The sequence below is a fragment of the Molothrus aeneus genome, chromosome 15 (genome assembly GCF_037042795.1).
Source record: "Molothrus aeneus isolate 106 chromosome 15, BPBGC_Maene_1.0, whole genome shotgun sequence".
Taxonomy (NCBI): domain Eukaryota; kingdom Metazoa; phylum Chordata; class Aves; order Passeriformes; family Icteridae; genus Molothrus; species Molothrus aeneus.
Window position 1 is genome coordinate 6,657,547 of NC_089660.1, and position 15,973 is coordinate 6,673,519.

At 57.8% G+C, this 15,973-nt stretch overlaps 1 protein-coding gene across 4 annotated transcripts; it reads left to right on the plus strand.

The window, feature by feature from the left end:
- The first annotated feature begins 381 nt into the window (after positions 1 to 381).
- Positions 382 to 15,900, plus strand: TNIP1 (TNFAIP3 interacting protein 1). Of its 4 annotated transcripts, none has more exons than XM_066559946.1 (17): positions 382 to 398; positions 7,604 to 7,774; positions 8,777 to 8,899; positions 9,205 to 9,287; positions 11,264 to 11,455; positions 11,628 to 11,722; positions 11,801 to 11,882; positions 12,119 to 12,211; positions 12,457 to 12,522; positions 12,807 to 12,938; positions 13,023 to 13,151; positions 13,466 to 13,582; positions 13,889 to 14,014; positions 14,329 to 14,409; positions 14,525 to 14,719; positions 14,963 to 15,053; positions 15,408 to 15,900. In XM_066559946.1, the coding sequence occupies exons 2-17, from the start codon at positions 7,642 to 7,644 to the stop codon at positions 15,431 to 15,433; spliced, it is 1,764 nt and encodes a 587-aa protein (XP_066416043.1). In that variant the 5' UTR covers positions 382 to 398; positions 7,604 to 7,641; the 3' UTR covers positions 15,434 to 15,900. The 4 variants fall into 4 exon arrangements, with proteins under 4 accessions (XP_066416043.1, XP_066416042.1, XP_066416044.1 ...); XM_066559945.1 differs by lacking the exon at positions 382 to 398 and adding an exon at positions 1,781 to 1,911; XM_066559947.1 differs by lacking the exon at positions 382 to 398 and adding an exon at positions 1,781 to 1,911 and having other exon boundaries at positions 12,122 to 12,211.
- The last annotated feature ends 73 nt before the right edge of the window (positions 15,901 to 15,973 follow it).

Below are 15,973 nucleotides of genomic sequence, written 5' to 3' on the forward strand. Positions count from 1 at the left end.
AGATGCAGCAGTTTCTCTGAGGAAAAGCACATTTGCAATCCCAGTGAAGTTGCCCAGAAGTTCCCAGGCAGGGAAAATGATGTAACGAGGCTCTCCAGTTGTCTAAAAGTGAATCACAGCCTCTACGACAGCTCCCCCCCCATCCCCTTTTTGCTGACTAATACCTGACACGAAGGGCCCCTGGGAGGAACAGCACAGGAGAGCCCTTTAAGTGGTGCCTGGCTCCCTATCAAAACCACACAGAGGCTGTGTCTGGGACCTCCATCATGGGGAATTCCCCTTCTCCATGCCTAAAAGTAAGCTCAGCTGGGCCAGCCTTTCTGCATTTGGGGATTGCAGACACAGAGCTCCTGCTCTGAAGGGCTCTCCCTCCCCCAGACCCTCCAGGACCCAGCCTGGTGAGTAGCACAATGATTTTTTTGGTGCGAGATTTCCCGTTACGGAGTGAGGGGAAGGCAGGCAGCTTTTGGGGTGCTGCAAAAACAAGCCACCCCTTCTGCTCCTAAAAGAAATAAGCAGGGTTTTGTTATTTTATGCAGGTTGAGGCATTAATTTATAGACAAGGTGTTTTCTGGTTTGTTGGGACTGCATTTCACTTTGAAGACAGGTTTTCTGAGCGTTTACAGAACAGCACTGGGCCTCTCGTTGGGGTAAAACAAGACTTTCAGGGAACAAAAGGGAAGATGTTGGGCATGTGTGGGGTCCTGGTCTCTCATCCCCAGCTAAGACTTCAGACAGGAGCACAAAGAGCACGTCAGGGTCCCATTGGGGACCCTCGTAACCCAGCCAGGCTGCCAGGCTGACGTTCTGCTGCCAGTGAAGGGCAGTCAGGAAAAGGAGTTTCTGGGGTTTTAATTTTTATGACCCAAAACATCAAATCCCCAAGAAGTGGTGGAGCTGTGTGAATACAGCTGAGTAAGAAGCCAGGCCTGGGGCAGCTGGAAACAGCTCAATCTCCAGTGAAGGACCTTGATGAACCCAGCACCAGGTGACCTAAGGAGGACACGTCTGGAGTACAGGCAAAGAGCAGAACAGCTGCTTACAGCAGGATTTCTTCACTCCCGGTTTGTTGCTTTTATTTACACGTATATTTAATAAAAACCCACCACCTTCTCCTTGTGGCAAACAGGACAAAGAAAATTAGGTAGCTGTTGAGCAAGTCCCGAAGAGCAGAGTGAACCCAGATGCTCCCTGTGCTTGGTGCTCCTCTGGCCGATTTCGGTGCTTCACCACGGCACAATCGCAGCAGCAGCACAGAGCAAAAGGATCCCTGAAATACACACTCCGCTTAGAGAGTGCAATTCCCTCATTTAACATTAACCTGTTAATGTTAAATTAACTGTAACTGAGGCTCAGTGGGGAATTCTCTGTGTCTCAGAGGAACGCCAGCCTCGGCCAGCCGGCAGCACCACCCTCCTCCTTCCCGGGGCCGAGGCCACCAGAGCGCTTCGGCACAGCCTCCCTCAGCCGTGAGGGGGTACACGAGGAGCCCCCCCGGCCCCGCCATTTTGTGTCTGCACAAGCCGGGGGAGCCGCTGCAGGGCTCGGCCTCTCCGCTCCCCTGCCAGCGCAACCTCCCGCAGGAAGAAGGCGCAGAGCTGGCTGACACCGCCCCTCAAAGCTCCACTAAGCCGGGCGGGACCCCCGTGTGCCCCCAGGGAACCCACGGGACACAGAAACAGCAGCTCCGCCATGACGGGCACGGTCCCCACCGGCTCCCCGCCCTCCCCTTTATAGCCCCCGCCGCGCGCGCATTGGCTGCGCCGCCTGTCCGTCAGGCTGGGAATTTCCCGGGGGCGGACCTGGTGCCGGTGCCGGTGGCGGAGCGGAGGGACCCGCACCAAGACCCCCGACCCCGATCCGACCCCGACTGCGATCCGGGCGGCGGCCCCGCCGTGGGGCGCACGGCAGGTGAGCTCGGAGCGCTGTGGGGCCCTGCCGCCCTCGCGGACAGGAGCCCTGCCCGGGGCACCGGGGGCTTACGGGCACCGGGGTCGCGCCGCCCCAGCGAAGGGGCCCGGCGCGGAGGGAGCTGCCGGGGTCGGGGCTGCGCCTTGCCCGTGTCTGGCCGGTTCTCGGGCCGCTCGGGTGCTCGGGGTGAGACCCCGGTGGGGGCCGGGGCCGCGCCGTTCCCCGGGGGTTTGTCCCGGAGCCGCCCCGTGTCGCGGTAATCGTGCCGTGCCTCAGTTTCCCCTCTCCCGGCCAGGCGGGGTGTCCGTGCTGCCGGCGGTGCCCGGGGGGAGCGGGTGGGGGTCCCCCGGCCCCCCGGGCGGTGCTGGTGCCCGGGGCGGCCCCGCTCCTCCCTCGCCCCGCCTTGCACAACCCCGGCGTTTCCCCTGGCCCCCGCATCTGCCTCCCGGCTGCCCCCGGTGTGCGATCCCCCCCGGGCAGGGCCGGCTCCTGGGCTCCCTCCGGGGGGGCTGCGGCGGCCATGGCCTCAGGGACCCCCCTGTCCGTGCTGTTTCCCTTTCCCTTTGACTTTTTCCCTCTGGTCCAACCGCGTGTGTCCGCAGCGGATGCTGATCCAGAGGTTGAAACAGCTGGAGTAGGGATGGCAGCATCCTCCTCTCTTGGGAGGGAGGCACAGCTTGTCTCCCCCTTTGCGCTCCCTCGATTCCGTTCAAGACCCTCATGGAGGGGAGACAGAAAAAAAATCAAACCAAAACATAAAAGATGCTGCCGGTCACTGCTGCTTTTGGGTGAGAGTAGCTCCAGGTAGGACTCATGGGGATCTGCATCCCCTCAGAGATCTGGCTATCCTGTTCTGTGTCCCTGGCACACAGGTTGCCCCCTGTATCAAGAAGTCAAACACAGCCTTTTCCCTTGAGCAGGTTATTCCCATCACTTGGGTGGGTTATTCCCAGCCCCTGGGGGAATGGGAGCTGTTCTGCTGCCACAAGCTCTTTTGGAGTGCACATTTCATGGAGAGCGCTGTCAGCTGAAGCATTCCTGAGCCTGGACTTTGGGCACTGGGGAGAATTCTGGAGACAGGAAGGCTCCAACCAGGCACGTCCTTGAGAGCTGTTTCTGTGGTGAGGTGAAGCAAGCAAGAAGAAAACAGGAGAGGCTTTTTGCTGCCTTTGGCATCGTTCCTGGTTCTGCAAGAAATCCCAGGACGCCCTTTCAGCCCGACCTACGCCAGGCAGACCTATTTAGCACAGGGCCGTGGGTTGTTGCCTGCCAGCAGCTGGTACAAAACTCTCGTGGGTGGAGGAAACTGAACCATCTACTCTTGTGGCATTGCAGATTTTGTTTTAAAGCAGCAGTTCTTGCACTTTGGGTGGCACTTTGCTGGTGTAGCTTTGTGGTGTCACTATCTGCTATCACCTGTCAGCTTGGTTGTTGCTGGCTGAAGCACACCAAGCTGGACAGGAGTAGCTTGGAAGCAAGGGAAAGGCTGCAAGGAAAGGGGTGGCTGTGCCTTGTTCTGCTTTGGAGTGCTGTGACAAGCAGCCATGATGCTGCTGAGCTCTGCAGGGAGAAGTGGAGCAGGCAGGATGAGCCAGATGTCTTTGCAGCAGAAGACAGGGTCTTGCATAAATCCCCACCCTGTGGTGCCAGGAGAGCACCACCACCGTGCCTGGCTGTGTGTCCTGCCTGCATTGAAGCTTGAACCCATCCTGAGGAGCTCTGCAGCTGTGTGCGGTCAGCTGTGTTTGTAAACCTGGCAGACCCAGGGAAATGCTTTATTTTCTTTGTGAGCAGCCTCATCAGAAGCATGTTGTTTCATGAAGCCTCTTTGGAAGGTGGGTTTTTGAGGCAAGAGTGGGATTTCTGGCTGGGAACATCTTTAATACCTGCTGTGTTTTGGGTAGTCTCTTGCCTTTCCCACCCTCTCTTTGTGGCTAAACTGGCTGGAAAGGAACACACTGCAAGTGGAGGTTCAGACCCTTTGAGACCTGAGCCTTGCAATGCCTGCTTTTCTCTTCTTTTATTACTCCCAGCCCAGTGGACTGCAGTGCCCAAAAAGTCTCATTAATTGCTGCCTCCTAAAGCAAGCTCTACTTTTGCTTTCCTGCAAATGAGACCAGTCCAGCAGTTCAGGAATGGTTTTCCCATGTCTGGGAAGCTGCTGGAGCCCTGTGTAGAAGAAAACCAGTCTGGGGGCTGCAGTGTTTTCCAGTAAAATGATGAAACAAAGAAACAAAATCACTCCACGGTGTCTGAGTGGCTTTTGCTTTCCCTCTGAGGAGGCACGCTGGGGACCCAGCAGCCCCAGCCATGGGAAAATTATGCTGGCAGCCTGCAGGGATTTGCTTTCACCTCCTGTGATCCTGGTGCGGAGGAGGCTTCCTGCAAATGTTGAGCACTGGAGTAAGGAAAAACCCCTTCTCCTTAGGGGGTTCCCATCACAGAATGGGAATTGAAGGGCTGCCAAGCTCTGGGAGGCTGCTCCCCACCCTGGGGTCACTGCCCAAAGCAAACCCCCAGCAGTGCCAGCCCCCTCCTGCACAGGCTTCACATCCTAAGCCTTGGTATCTTCAGTGTTCAGTAATTTTAAAGTAGGAATCACATCTTTCTGCCACTTCTGCATGGCTGGAGCAGTGATGGCTGTGGCAGTGCTGCGTGTTGTTCTGGGTGACAGCAGTGACAGCTCCAGCTCACTCCCAAGCCACAGCACAGCTATTTAAACACCACTCTGCTTTCATCTTTGCCCATGAGTCTCCTCTGCCCGCTCACACGCTCATTCTCTACTTTTGCTGAGTTGCCTTAAAAATTTGCTACCTAAAGGTCTTGGTGTCCCACATGGAACCAGCAACGCCCACAGGTGCCCGTCTGGCAGTCTCTGACAACAGCTGGGCACGGAGCCAGTGAGCTGCAGCCACGGTCTGAGCCTGGCCCTCAGGCCCCAGGGCTGTGAAATATTGTCAGATCACCTTAGGAACTGTTGACTGGTGAAGAGGGAAGTGTTTTCTGGTGGTTTGGTGGTTTCTGCTGGAGTTTGTGGTAGTCGTGTTTTCTTTGCGTATCTAACCACTGCTAGGTGCTGGTGTATGGTCTCCTCTCTCCTCCACTTGTGTTTTTATTGAAATGAGACTTTTGACTGTAAATCTCACCTGTCAGAACTATTAAAGAAAAAAAAATACAACCCAAGACTGGGATCAGTGACTTGGTCTCTGGTCCCCAGGGTGACCTCTCTGTTTCAGCAGTGCCTTGCAGAAATTGGACTCTGCCTCCACTCCAGGAACACCCACCCTGTCCTCAGTGATGGCCTGGAATGCTGTGGAAACCCCTCCCTCTTGCTGGCTATTGTTTGCTGTGAATTTGTGGTTGGTCTGTGCTTGGGTCAGCTGGAGATAGTCCAGTTCCTCTCTGCAGCTGTTGTTTGAAAACAGCTCCTGTGGTCCCTTTGCAACAACCTCCCTGGTAGGGTACAGACCTTGAGTAGAAAAGCTCTTGATAGAATCTTGAGAACAGGGAATATCAGAGGCTTGCAGTGGCTCCATCCAGCTGGGAGAATATGGGATCACTGTGGGTGAGCTCTGCTGTTTGGCAGGGTGGTCAGTGCAGCTGGACTCTGAGGGATTCCTGCAGGGGTGCACAGGGGACAGGTACCTCCCATGTGCTATGGGACAAGGCAGAAAACCTCCAGGTTTGGGCTCTGGCATTAAGTGAATGAGGACTGGTATTTCAGGCTGCTCCCAAGCCACATGAGGAGATGGTACCACAGGACAGGGGAGCTCTTCCCTCTTCTTCCTCGTCTTCCAACCTTCCCTGACACACACCTGGGCTCATCCCGGTGCAGGATGCAGATGCCCCACAAGGTGGTCACTGCAGGGTGGGTTTGGTACCCAGCTCCTCCCAGAGCCCCAGGTCTGGAGCAGCATGTGGTGACTGGACAGCAGTGAGAAGCAGGCTCGGGTCCCCAGCCAGCCTGTGGCACTGTCCCCATCCTCTGCCAGGCTGGCCGGGCAGGTGGCATGGGCACAGGTGATGGCATTTCCCAGCCACGAGGGCCCCACTGGGTACATGCTGGGCCCATCCAACCTGGCCCTGATCCCTTCTAGGGATGGGGCATGCACAGCTGCTCTGGGCAGCCTGTTCTGGTGCCTCACCCCCTCACAGTAAAGAATTTCTCCCTAATACCTGATCCAAACCTGCCCTCTGTTTAAGGCTGGCTGTGACAGTGCTGCCATCGCTGGGAGCCACGGCTCAGAAATGACCCTGGCTCTTCCACAGCTTCCTGTCAGCTGCTCTGGGCTCCAGGAATAGCCTCTCCTCAGCTCACCCCACACCACACAGCTGGGCAGCTCCCAGTGGCACTTCCAGCTGCTTGGGATGGGGTCACTGGCTCCCCATGAAGGGGCCAGAGACAATGGAGGGCTTGGCAGCACCTACAGAGCTGGAGGATGATGAGAGGCACCAATGCATCTCCCAGAAGCAGGGAGCTGCTGAGGCCAGGCCTAATTCCCTGTTGCTGATGCAGGCATTAATTGCTGTTCCAGTTGTGGATGCTGCCAGGTGACAGCTGTCATCTGGAAAGTCCCTGCTGCTCCCTGGGAGGCAGGTCATCCAAACTGGAGATCAGCCTGGATCACTCATGGTATGAGCATTAGTCTGAGGCTGAGACAGTTTCGGGTACAGACTACCCCCCTTCCCCTTTCTAAATGCCTCCTCTCAGCCCTCTCCTGCTCACCAGCTGTCTTGGCTGGGACAAGAGCCCTTCGGGGTGCTCCTGTTGTGCCCCCAGGCAGCATCCCAGCTTCAGCTGGCACCAGGACCTTCTCAGCTGCTGCTCTGCTCCATGTCCTGACAAGTGGCATCAGGGGGGATAGTTCTGATAAGTTGTGCTGTGATTCACAGCTGCTGCTTTATGCCCCCAGGAGATGGGTGAGACCTGGAGCCAGAATCCTGCCCAGCTGTCCCCAGGCCAGACTTCAGCAAGGGGGAGGCCTTAGGCCACGCACAAGTGCAAGGGTTTTGAAAAGCAGTTAGCATCCTGCTTGTGGGTGTTTTGTCTCCTTGGGCTTTGCTCCCAGCCCGGCTCATGCCCGGATGTTTCCTGTGCCCAGTTCAGGAAGCCACGCTGCTGGCAGCCGGTTTTTCTGGCTGAGCTGGAGGACAGAGTAGGTCACTGCCTGGCTCCTGGGGCTCATCCCCCAGTACTGCCCAAACCTCCCCTCAGCTGCTGGTTAAGGCTTTTGGAGTTGCAAGCACTGCCTGTCCCCAGACAGCCCCTGACAAGCCTTCATGCACCCCAGAAATAGCATGTGTTGAGCAGGATGCCCTGGTGACAGTGCCCAGGTTTGCTCTGGTGTGGGTGAATGCTCCTGAGCTGCATCTTCATCTCTCCTGGCATGCAGCAACCAGGGGTTGCAGCCTTCTCTGTGACTGCAGTGCCCTGCATGGGTGAGAGCCAGCCCCAAGTGGGGCTGCTGGTGATGCCTGCTCGTGTGACAGTTCTCATGGCTGTGAGTCACCCCACACGTTCTCCCCAGGCAGGGCTGGAGGGGGAAGTGCCTTCACCTGGGTCACTTGTTGGCTGGCTGGTGAGCAGTGAGGCACCAACGCAGCACTCTAGACCCCCATAGAGTTGGGACCAGGTGATTGTGGCACCAACTGGAGCTAGAGAAAGGTGACACCGTGCTCCATTGCCTTGCAGGGATGCCTGGCTGGGAGGCAGGCGACTGAACAGCAGGCATGGAAGGGAGAGGACCTTATCATATCTATGACCCTGGTGGGGGCTCAGAGGAGAATGGATCCACGGCCCTGGAGCGGCTGGTGGAGGAGAACGCCCGCCTGAAGGAGAAGATGCAAGGCATCAAGTCTATCGGTAACTGCTGCGTGCCAGGGGGATGAGATCTGCCTTTGGGGCAGCCCAGCCTGTGCCCACAAAGCCAGGGCTTGCTTGCTTGCTTGAGGAAGGTGCTTGTAGGAGCTGGGGGTCTTGGCACTGGGGCAGCAGCAAAGCTCTCCCTCTCCTGGAGGGTTGAGCAGGATGTCTGAGCTTTTTCACGTGGCAATGCAAAAGGAGCAAGAATTTTGCTGAACTTCTGGGGTGTTTCATGCTGGAATAAATGGCTGGAAAGAAAAGACAAGTGCTGAAGCAAGGATACCTTCTTGAAGTTCATGGGTGCTGGGACCAGTTCTGCTTTTGATGAAAATCCCCACCTCCTGCAAATGCTGTTGGGCCAGGGGCTTTTCCCAGGTGTTTCTCAAGGAATCTGATGTTGAGCACTCCCTGCGGCAGCAGGAACATGCCAGTGTTGAAATGTTCCAGCTGAGTTGTGCCACCCTCCTTCTTCTCCTTGTCAGCCTTCCCCCGCTCCCACCCCCAGTTTTGCTTTCTGTCTCGTGAGCCAGCTTCCTCCTTTGAGTCCTGCTTCTGCAGCCGAATTTCCACCTGCCTCGTGATTCCCGCTGTGTCACCATGCCCTTACCTGGGACAGGGACTCACTGGTGTGACAGCAGCCCCCCCTCATCGGGGGAGGATTGCTTTGCTCCTGGCAGACCCCAAAGTGGGGAGGTTGGACCTGTAAGTCCACCACCCAGGCTTAAATTTGCCTCTTCTTGGAAGCAGAGGAGAGCCACAGTGGTGCCTTCTGCCTCCTGTAACCAGTGCTCTGTGTGTCAGCATGAGGAGGATCTCTGAAACCAGTGAGCCGTTGATCCAGCTTTGCTGTTGGATTTATCCCAGAATAGTTGTTTCCAGCTGAAGAACTGCTATTCTGGGTGCTGCTCCAGCCAGATGGGGTTTTTAGTGCTGGTGGATAGGGCTACTGCAGGACAGGCCCTGGGGGAAGGAGGCTGAGCATCCTTCTGTTGCCCACAACAGGAGAGCTTCTGGAGGAGTCCCAGGTCGAGGCATCCAAGCTGCGGCAGAAGGCAGAGGACCTTGTGAAGGACAATAAAATGCTGATTGGATCATCTTCCTTGGAGGACTTGGTGGAAACTGGAGGTAGGAGATGTGAGGCTCATGGGGGAGGAATAACCTGATGGCTCAGAATCCTCAGCTTGGGGGAAGGGAAAGGCTGTGCAAGAGACGTTAATGAAGGTCCCCTGCAGCCATGTCATCTCTGCAGTGTATCAAACCACTGCCATCCTCCCTTCTAAAAGGAGGTTTCTGTCCCATCCCCATAGCTGGGGTAGAAATCATCCATCAGTGCCTGAGCTTGCAGGGGTGTGCTGTCTGCATGCCTGTGCTGGGTGGAGAGGCCCTGCTCTCCAAAAGGCTCATGGCTGCCTCCTCTCCCCTCTCCACAGCCGTCGGCCCTGATCCCAGCTTTGCACGGGCAGCCCCAGGCAGTGCCCAGCCGGACATGGAAGCACAGAAATCACCTCCCACTGTGAGTCTGCTGAGTGTGGAAGCTGGTGCTGGCATGGCTGCAGAGGGAGGCACTGTCCATCTCATTAAAGCAAAAGGAGGAAGCCTTTACCCTCCAGAAACAGGGATGAACCTGAAAGGAGGGGTCAGCTCCCCTGCTGCACTCCTGGTGGTTCCTCTCTTTGTGTGATGGGCATCCTGGGCTGCCATTCCCTGGGGAGCTCTGACCTGCTGCCTCCCCTTGCAGGGATCCTCCTTAGAGCTTGAGATTGTTGCTATCCAAGTGCAGGGGTTTCCCCAAGAGGGCAGGAGAGCAGTGAGTGGTCCTGCTGCCTGCAGGATTTGGTGTTGGCAGCTGGGGAGTTGAGCCAGTGTCAGGGGTTTGAGGGTGTGAAGGGCTTCAGCTCTGTACCCAGGCAGGCACCAGCAGGGCTGGCTGACCCATGTCAAAGAAGCCCTTGGGCAAAGCACAGAGGAGGGATAAACTGGGCAAGGGTCCTCCCCCAAACACAACTGACCTGGCTGGGCCTGGGTGAGGGGCCAGTGAAGCAGCCCCAGCCAGATGGGGACACCAATGTCTGCAGATGCCACATGACAGTGACAGGAAGAGCTGTGACTACCCAGGTAGCTGTCAGTGATGCTCTGATGTTCAGCTGGTGCCCACACTGGGTGGGAGGACCAGGCCTCCAAGTCCTGTCATTGCTGACAGGGTCTGCCCTAGCCAAAGCTCTGTGTGCTCCATTTGCTGCCACCTGAATGCCCTCCTGACTGTCATTGCCCCATCCTGTCCTGCTCTGCTTTTTTGTGTGCTGGAATGGAGGGGAGAAAGGATGAGGAGCCCAAAGGGAATGAACATCAGCTGGCACCAGTAAGAGGACATGCTCTCATTGCACATCCTGTTATCATTGTCCAGAGAGACTCTTGGAAGGGTTGAGTCCTACTGGACACTCCTGGGGTGCAGCTGTGAGGTGATGGAGAGCAGAATAGGATCTGCTTGGCTACCAGCTGCTGGTGCCTGAGCCAAGTCCAAGTCATGTGCTCACACCTGGATTCTCCCAGCTTGGGTCCTCACTGCCTCCCTTGCCAGCAGACATGGGTGGAAGGAGCTGGCTGTGCCCCACACACACCCTGCCACAGCAGGTTTGGGGCTGTAAACTCCGGGGTCAGGGGACACACCGGGCTGCCCTGTGGTGCAATCTGGGGCATTCCCACAGGCAGCAGGTGAGTCAGCAGGGCTGGGAGTGGAGCAGGCATAGGTGTGCCAGCACAACCCCAGCTCCTCCCAGCAGTGCCATGTGTGCCAGCTGCTGTGCCAGCGGCACCTCCTAGGCTATGGAAGACTTAACCAACCACACCAGGGGAGCATAAACCTCCTGGGGACACTCCCCATGGGCAGGGTACACTCTGGCACTGGTGGGTGTGACCTGGGCTTTCCCAGCTGCTGTTTAAATCTGGTGCATCACCCGCTTGGCTGTCACCTGCCAATGGGCTCGGGTTCCTGGTGCCTGGCATGCCACAGCAGCAGGGAGCACAGAAGTAGGACAGGTGGAAGGAAAACATGGGAGTTGGGGTAAGACCACCACCCCTTCCAGCACACACCAGGGTGTACATAGAGAGGGCAGTCTCAGGAGCTGGGATTTTTAGTCTTGGTGCAGATGGGAAGAGCTCAGGGGGAGGAGACCAAGGGTGGAGATGCCTCCATTGCTGTCAGCGATTTGAGAGCATGTTCTGCTCAGACTGCCAGGGGGCACAGGGAATCCACGAGCAGCTGCCATTTCCTCCTCCACCCGGGGACTCAGTGTGCCATATCCAGCACCTGGGAATCAGATCTTTACAAAGCTGCCACAGTTTTTCAGTGTACTGAGAGGTGCTGCAGAGTGTCTTGGTGCTGGCCCAGCTCCCCACCACAGCCCAGATGGGACATGAAGTTAATCTGCCCTAAGAGGAACTTTACAATGCTCCTTTAACTGCTCTGACCACACTTGATCCCATTCCCAGGACTTGGAGCAGGCACCAAACGAGGATGCCAACCTGCTGCCCCAGCTGCAGCAGCTGGAGAACACACTGAGTGGCTGTGCCAAGGAGGCCAGCAAGGACCAGGTCTTTGTGCGCATGGGCTACATGGCCTCCGAGCTCAAGCGCTTGGCCTCCAAGGTGCACAAGAATGAGCAGAGAACGTCGTTCCTGCAGGTGAGCAAGGCTGGCCTGGCACTTCATGGAGGGTTTCCCCCTGGTGTTTTTTCCCTCCAAACCCCTATGCCCACCCTGAGGTGGACACCCACGTCCTTAGCGTGGCTTGGTGGGAGGTGTGGGTGACCCAGGGCTGGCCGTGGTCCTCACACTGCCAGTGTTCACCCTGCAGACGTTGTGTGAGACACTGCACAGTGAGAACAAGGAGCTGCGCACCAAGCTGGAGCATGACCTGGAGCAGAGAAACCAGGCTCTGGAGAAGCTCAGGTGAGGATGGGCTCTGTGGATGGGGACAGAGCTGCCCTGGAAGCTTCTTCCTGCTGACCCATCTCTTCCTGCCCACAGGTGTGAGAACCAGGAGCTCCGGAGGATGGTGACACTGAGCAGCCAGGACAGTGGGAAGAGGGAAGCTGCTGAGCAGCAGCAGGTGAGGAGGCAGCATCTCCTTGGAGAGGGCTGGGAAGGAGGCAGGGAGCCCGCTGACACATCAGCAAAGATGGCCTCATTTTAATTGAGCCCCCAGTTTGTCCCAGTGTGACCAGCAGGACTTCTCAGGGTCTCAAGGGGATGGGGGAGGCAGTGGGAGGGGAACTGGCTCGAGTTTAGCCGGCCTTGGGCACAGCCTCCACAAAAGCCCTGAGGGTCCCCCCCGTGCGCGTCCAGCAGAGCGGGGCCATGGTGGAGAAGGCGCCGGGCAGAGAAGAGCTGGAGGCCAAGGAAAAGAAGGTGAAGATCCTGGAGCACCAGCGCAGGGAGGTGAGGACCAGGCTGGGAGGGAGGCACCACTAAGGAGGCGGGGAGTGGGCAGAGTGGGCACAGGGCTGGGATGGCACCGAGAGACTGGGGCAGGGCTTCAGAGCTGCAGGGAAGCACTGCTGGAGCTGGGATCTCCATCCAGCTGGTCCCCAAAGTGCTTTCATGACAGGAGTCTGCTGGGGACCACCACAGCTGGTTCGTAGCAGGATTTGGGCTCCTGTTCAGCCATCCCTCTCTCCCTGCAGCTGCTGGAGGTGAATAAACAATGGGATCAGCATTTCCGCTCCATGAAGCAGAAGTACGAGCAGAAGGTAGGGCTGGGTGCTCAGGGCTGGGTGCTTGGGGGACACATTCCTGCTGGGTGCTCAGGGCTGGGTGCTTGGGGGACACATTCCTGCTGGGTGCTCAGGGCTAAGTGCTTGGGGGACACATTCCTGCTGGGTGCTCAGGGCTGGGTGCTTGGGGGACACATTCCTGCTGGGTGCAGGCTGTGGGCACTCAGAGGAAATGGTGTAGGGAGGTTTGGGGGCTGCCTGTGCCTCCTTTCCCCCAGTGTGAGTCCTTCCAGGCCAATGTCCCCACTCCCTCCTGGCAGGTCACAGACCTACACCAGGAGCTGGCTGAGGCCCGCAGGGCAGTGACCGAGCTGGAGTCGGAGCGGGAGCAAAAGCAACGGGATTTTGACCGCAAGCTGCTCCTGGCCAAGTCCCGGATCGAAACAGAGGAGGTGAGTCCCTTGGGAAGGGTGACAGGGAGCTGCCAGCCCTGTTGCCCTGCCCTGGCTGATCTCCCCCCACCCTGGGTCCTGCAGGCAGAGAAGGAGAGGCTGGCCATGGAGGTGAGGGACCTGCAGCAGAGGATGCGGTTCCTGCAGGAGCAGCTGGCTCCGGTCACCAGGCAGCGGGAATACCAGGAAAAGGAGATCCAGAGGCTGAACAAGGTGGGGGCCAGGGCACAACTCCTCACTGCAAAATGTCTTTAATGTTCTCCAGTATTTTCACCTCTCTCGAATCCAAAACTGACCCTGATAACCCACTCTTGCTCAGGCAGAGACATGTGTCAGGCCCTCCACTTGTGTGAGGCCCACCGCATCCCTCTGGGCTCTGAGGAAGGGGGGTTCAAGGAGAGTCTGTTGTCCCTCTTGCCCCTGCCCAGTTATACCTACTTCCTATGCTGGGCACATGCCCAGGGTCCTCCAGTGACATCTTGGGCACTGAACTTGCTCTGACCCTGCTCTTCTCTCTTTCTCTCTAGGCACTAGAAGAGGCCCTTAATGTCCAAGCCTCTCCACCACCCATCTTTGCCATGGAGCCAGCAGGGAAGCTGCCACAGCAGGAGCTGCTGACCCAGAATGAGCTACTCAAGCAGCAGGTAGGGCAGGGCACAGAGCCACTGGGGACAGGCAAAGAAATACATGTCCTGAATTTCCACAGCAAAGAACCGTGTGCCAGCAGCAGCTGGGCAGGTGTCAGTGCTGGGGTGGTGGGAGTTGGGGACCCAACTCAGCATCCTCCAGGCATTCATCTGGAAGGACTGCAGCCATGGGCCATGGAGCCAGCCCACATGCCTGGGGCTTGGCATGGCTGGTGGAGTCAAGGATGGCAGCACAATGATGGGGTTGCTTAAGGGAGGTGTCTGCCCTCAGCCAGGTGTACCCACATTCTTCCTTCCTGCCAGGTGAAAATTTTTGAAGAAGACTTCCAGCGGGAGCGGAGTGACAGGGAGAGGATGAATGAGGAGAAGGAAGAGCTGAAGCAGCAGCTGGAAAATCTGCAGAAGCAGTTGGTCCTCTCCAACAACCAGGTGAGCAGTGCTGGATGCTACTAGCAGCACTCTGGGAGCCCCATGTGAACTCCATGTGTCTCAGAAATGCTTGCCCCCAGTGTCACAGTCCCTGTACGTACCTAAGAGTAGGGGCTGAAGGACAGGAAGGCCAGAGGGGTGTGTTTTCTTCTGCTTGTCTCTGCCAGAGAATCTCCTTTTATTCATCTCCTCTTTCTGCACCTCTCCTGGGGGTCTGATGCGGGGAGACTGATGCAGACATTCCCTCAGCAACCCTAACTCATGAAGATGGGGAGTGGCAGGGTGGGCTCTGCACTAACCCCTCTTCCTCCCAGCTGCGAGCCTCCAAAGACGATTGCCAGAGGGAGAAGGAGGAGAAGGAGAAGCTGAAGAAGCTGCTGAAACAGCACAAACAGGTAGGGATGGGATGGGAGGAAACCCTCCTTGGGCAGAGGGGCTGGGGGCTGCAGGTGATAGGAGGTGGTGGGCTGCCCTTGGGATCTCCCCAGCATCTGTCCTGGCTCCTTGCAGGCTTCTGGAGAGAGGCTGCACGCCGAGCCAGGGCCGGGGCCGCTGGGCCCAGCCTGCCCCATGTACCAGTACCAGTACAGTCCCCCCATGGCTCCCCCCATGTACCACGGCTACGAGGAGTGGCAGCAGATCCGATACCCGCCAGCCATGCCGGGCGAGCACACGCAAGGACAGAACTTCCACCATTTTCCCCCGGTGAGACTCCACCTGTGCCAGCAGGAGGGGGAGCAGAGGGTGACGTGTGGGCGGGTCTGGGGCTCCCTGCCCTCCCAGAGTCCCAGAGCAGGGAGCTGAGCACATGTGTGCTGGTGGCATGTGACTGCTCAGCCCCTTTCCTCCCCCTCCCTCTCCTCTTCACACACTGTCAGTCAGTCAGTGTGTTGCCTGATGATTCACATGGCAGGTAATTCCCTGTCTCTGTTCCATCTCCTCCCACAGCCTGAGTACCCCTGGCGCCCGCCCTGTGCCATGGCTCGCAGCCAGAATGCCCAACCAGTGGCCGGGGTGAAACCAGTCCCCAAGGACATGGGTAAGGCTCAGACCCTCCCTGACAGGGGTGCCCATCCTTCACCCTGAGACTTGGGGCACTTGGCTAAACACATGGGGGAGGGATGGGGGCACATCTTTCCAGACAGTGGCCATTTTCCCTTAGCCCCACCTCTCATCAGCTGAGGGGATGATTTTGCTATGGGGTTGGTCCCTGCTACATCCCTGCCAGCATCTCCACAGCACCTAAAGTCAGGCTGAGCCCAAACAACTCATGGAGTTATGGCAGTTGGTGCTCAGGGATAACAACCATGCCATGGCTGGCATCCCTCCTGTGGGGCTTGTGTGAGGATGAAGAGCTGTGCTTACCCTGTGCCATCTCTCTCTTGTGTCTCAGAACAGGCAGGTCCCGGATTGCCCTAACGCCAAGGACCGGCCACGCTCCGACACCAGTGGAAGAGGAGTAGGGTGTGTGTGTGTGCCCGTGTGTGTGTGTCCAGGAGCTTCCTCCGGCCGCCAATTCCTGTGCAAGGACGTGCTGCTGCACGTGGGGGGCTCAGCAGCGCCTTCCCCCAAGGATATCATGAAGGAGGGACTGAAGGTGCCATCGTGGTGACAGCCAGCATGGGGTCAGTCCCCTGCGGCCATCCCCTTCCCCACGAGGAGCCAGGCCTGGCCTGGCAGCGCTACAGACCCAAGCCAGGTCTTCAGGGAAGAGGAGCCAGTGTTTGCCAGGAGCTGCCCCAGTGCAGAGCCCCTGGAGGAGTGGGTAACAGCGGGGACTCTCCCGGTGGTGGGAGACCCCACACCCCCAGGCAGGTGCTGGCCGCAGCCGTGGCCCAGCCTGAGGGTGGTTGGTGTCTTCGTATTTATTTAAGGACTGAAGTGTGCCTGAGTCTCTCTGGTTTTGTCCTGGGCAGTCTCTGTGTGGGGAGGGGGAGAGGGAGGGATACCAGGGCTGTT